This window comes from Cucurbita moschata, unplaced genomic scaffold, assembly GCF_002738365.1.
Source record: "Cucurbita moschata cultivar Rifu unplaced genomic scaffold, Cmos_1.0 Cmo_Scf00029, whole genome shotgun sequence".
In the NCBI taxonomy this organism is placed as follows: Eukaryota; Viridiplantae; Streptophyta; class Magnoliopsida; order Cucurbitales; family Cucurbitaceae; genus Cucurbita; species Cucurbita moschata.
Genome location: NW_019268545.1, coordinates 541,637 through 544,226, shown reverse-complemented (window position 1 = coordinate 544,226; position 2,590 = coordinate 541,637). Strand labels below are relative to the sequence as shown.

General features: G+C 44.0%; 1 protein-coding gene across 1 annotated transcript; it reads right to left on the bottom strand.

The window, feature by feature from the left end:
* LOC111464039 (nuclear transcription factor Y subunit C-2-like) lies at nt 1-2,375 on the bottom strand. Its single transcript, XM_023108084.1, has 2 exons — nt 2,115-2,375; nt 1-1,050 (listed from the first exon to the last, which is right to left on the bottom strand). The coding sequence occupies exon 2, from the start codon at nt 1,019-1,021 to the stop codon at nt 275-277; it is 747 nt and encodes a 248-aa protein (XP_022963852.1). The 5' UTR covers nt 1,022-1,050; nt 2,115-2,375; the 3' UTR covers nt 1-274.
* Nucleotides 2,376-2,590: the final 215 nt, after the last annotated feature.

Genomic DNA, 2,590 nt, shown 5'->3' with positions numbered 1-2,590 from the left:
TTACAATTAAAGTTGTTTTTTTGGCAAAGTTGGATCCTCTTCTTCCACATGCATTGTTGTCATTACAGTAATAGATAGTCAGAGTAATAAGAGATGAACACCCTCTCATCATACAAACTCAACTGCCCAGCTTCTCCTCATTCACAAGTCCTCTACTAAGAGATCTTCTTTTATGAACTAATCTACACAGTCGACATCGCCTCTCTATCGATCTATCACGACTGTCCTGAAAACACGTACTACTTTTTACCTACATGTCGCTTTGCTGCTGAGCTCATTGCTGCTGCTGCTGCTGCTGAGGTTGAGTGTGCGGCCATGGCATGAACGGCATAGGTGGTCGTGGCTGTTGAGCAGTGGCACCGTACACATTCGCTTGATCCAATTGCTTCCCCATGATCATCCCCGTCGCACCAACTGGATGCTGCGAGGGAACATAGTAATAAGGAATATCAGCTGGGGAACCAACTACAGGAATAGAGGCTTTAGTGATTCCGAGGCCTTCCTCTTTCAGTTCGTCTCTAGGAATAATATCAACCAAGAAATCGAAGACATCGGTCCTCGAAATTGCAGCTGCGATATCGTTCTTCTGTAAAGTTCTCCTTTTGTTCTCTTCTGTATGAATCCAGGATCGTAGAGTCAATTCCAAGATGAACATTTCACACGCCTTTGCGAATACAACGGGTGCTTCAGCTGAAATCATTCGAACGTCTTCATCCGCTTTCATTATCTTCTTGATTCGAGCAAGGGGGAGACTATGGTTCTTGAAGTCAGTTGTTTGTTCAATCTCTTGCATTTGGTTTGCCCAAAACATTTGGTGCTGTTGTTGCTGGTGGTGGTGGAAGTGCTGAGCCTGCTGAAAGGCAAGCTGAGTTGGGGGAACTGTAATGGCGGGTGTTCCGGAAGCCACCAACGGAGCTGTTTGGTAAGGATTAGAATATGTGCCTGCACCGCCCGCACCGCCCACACCGCCTGCAGGCTGCTGTGATTGTTGCTGATGCTGTGAACGCTCTGATTGATCCATGGCTCACAATTCTTGGTGTATATTCCACACTGTTCATCAGAACAGAAAATACTTTCATTAAGAACACAAGTTCTATCATGCTTAAAGAACATCGTAGCTTTGATCATCAATCTATCAATCTAGGTAACAAGTGAAGTAACTTCACCCCCAACAGATATTGTCCTTTTTGAAATTTTCCTTTTGGGTTTCCCCTCAAAGTTTTTAAAACACGTCTGCTAGGGAGAGATTTGCACGCTCTTATAAATGGTGTTTCGTTCTCCTCCCCAACCGATGTGGGATCTCACAATTCACCCCCTTCAAGACCCAGCGTCCTCGCTAGCACTCGTTCCCTTTGGGGCCTAGCATCTTTGCTGGCACACTGCCTTGTGTCCACCCCTTTGGGTCTAAGCCTCGTCACTGACACATCGCCTGGTGTCTGGCTCTAATACCATTTGTAACCACCCAAGCTCACCACTAGCCGATATTGTCCTCTTTGGGCTTTTCCTTCCGGGCTTCCCCTCAAGGTTTTTCAAACACGTCTAATAAAGAGAGGTTTTCACACCCTTATAAACGGTGTTTCGTTCTCCTCCACGACCAATATGGATCTGACAGTCTCTTCCCAAGCTTTTTAATTGGGGAGTGGCTCCATGCCCCAAAATAGAACCTAGAAAACACTCATATATCCCACTCACAGAAGAATTTGTTCAAGCTAAAAAAGTTCATCAGGAGTGAAACAGAGAGTAATCATTCAGAGAAAAAGAATCATGAAAAGAGTAATTATTAAAGAACTCCTCATCTCTCCAATCTGCCCTAACTTCAAACTCAATTGAATCCTACTGGATCTCCAACAGAACGCCATCGAAAACAGGAATTCATATCCAGAGCTTCGATTGTATGAATTGCTTAGCCATGGATTTCAATTTCAAAAGCAGAAAATTAACACAAACGAAACAGTATTGAAATCGTTATCATGCAGCAGAGAAAAACAAAACCCGATCAAGGCAGAATCAAACGAAAACAGGGAGTGAGTACCAAATAATCGATGGCCATAATCCAAAACGCTAAATAAAAACCAAAATAAGAAGAAAAAGAAGAAGAAGAAGAAGAAGATCACCTCTGATTTTGAAATCCGAAACCGAATTCCACCAAAGTTCTTCAGTAGCAGAGCAGAAAACCTAAGAGAGAAGGATTAACAGAGGCTGAAAGAAGGTGTTGAGAGGGAGAGGGATGATATAGAAGAGAAACGTGTCGAGGCGTGAGAGCTATGGCGGAGGGCAAGTGGCGGAGAGAGAGTGGGCGGGGGAGACGGAAGATGGTGAAAGGGATGTTTTTCTGTAGAAAACAATGGCGTATCTGTGCCCTCTCTCTCTGTCTTTCCTGAATGGCCCATTTTCCTTTTTCTTTTTCTTCTTGGTCCAAATGGGTTTTTTTTGCGTTGCTCCTACGTCAATAACAACGCACCACGTGTCTACATGGTGGGGTTGCGTTGAGAATTTTTTTGACCCAATCTAAAAATTCAGGTTGGTCGGATGGATAACTCAACCAAACCTAACCCAACCTAAAAATTTTCACAACCCGAGTTGGGTTAAG

Excerpts from the sequence above, each read along its gene's own strand:
- LOC111464039 (XM_023108084.1), bottom strand. The coding sequence starts at position 1,021 with ATGGATCAATCAGAGCGTTCACAGCATCAGCAACAATCACAGCAGCCT.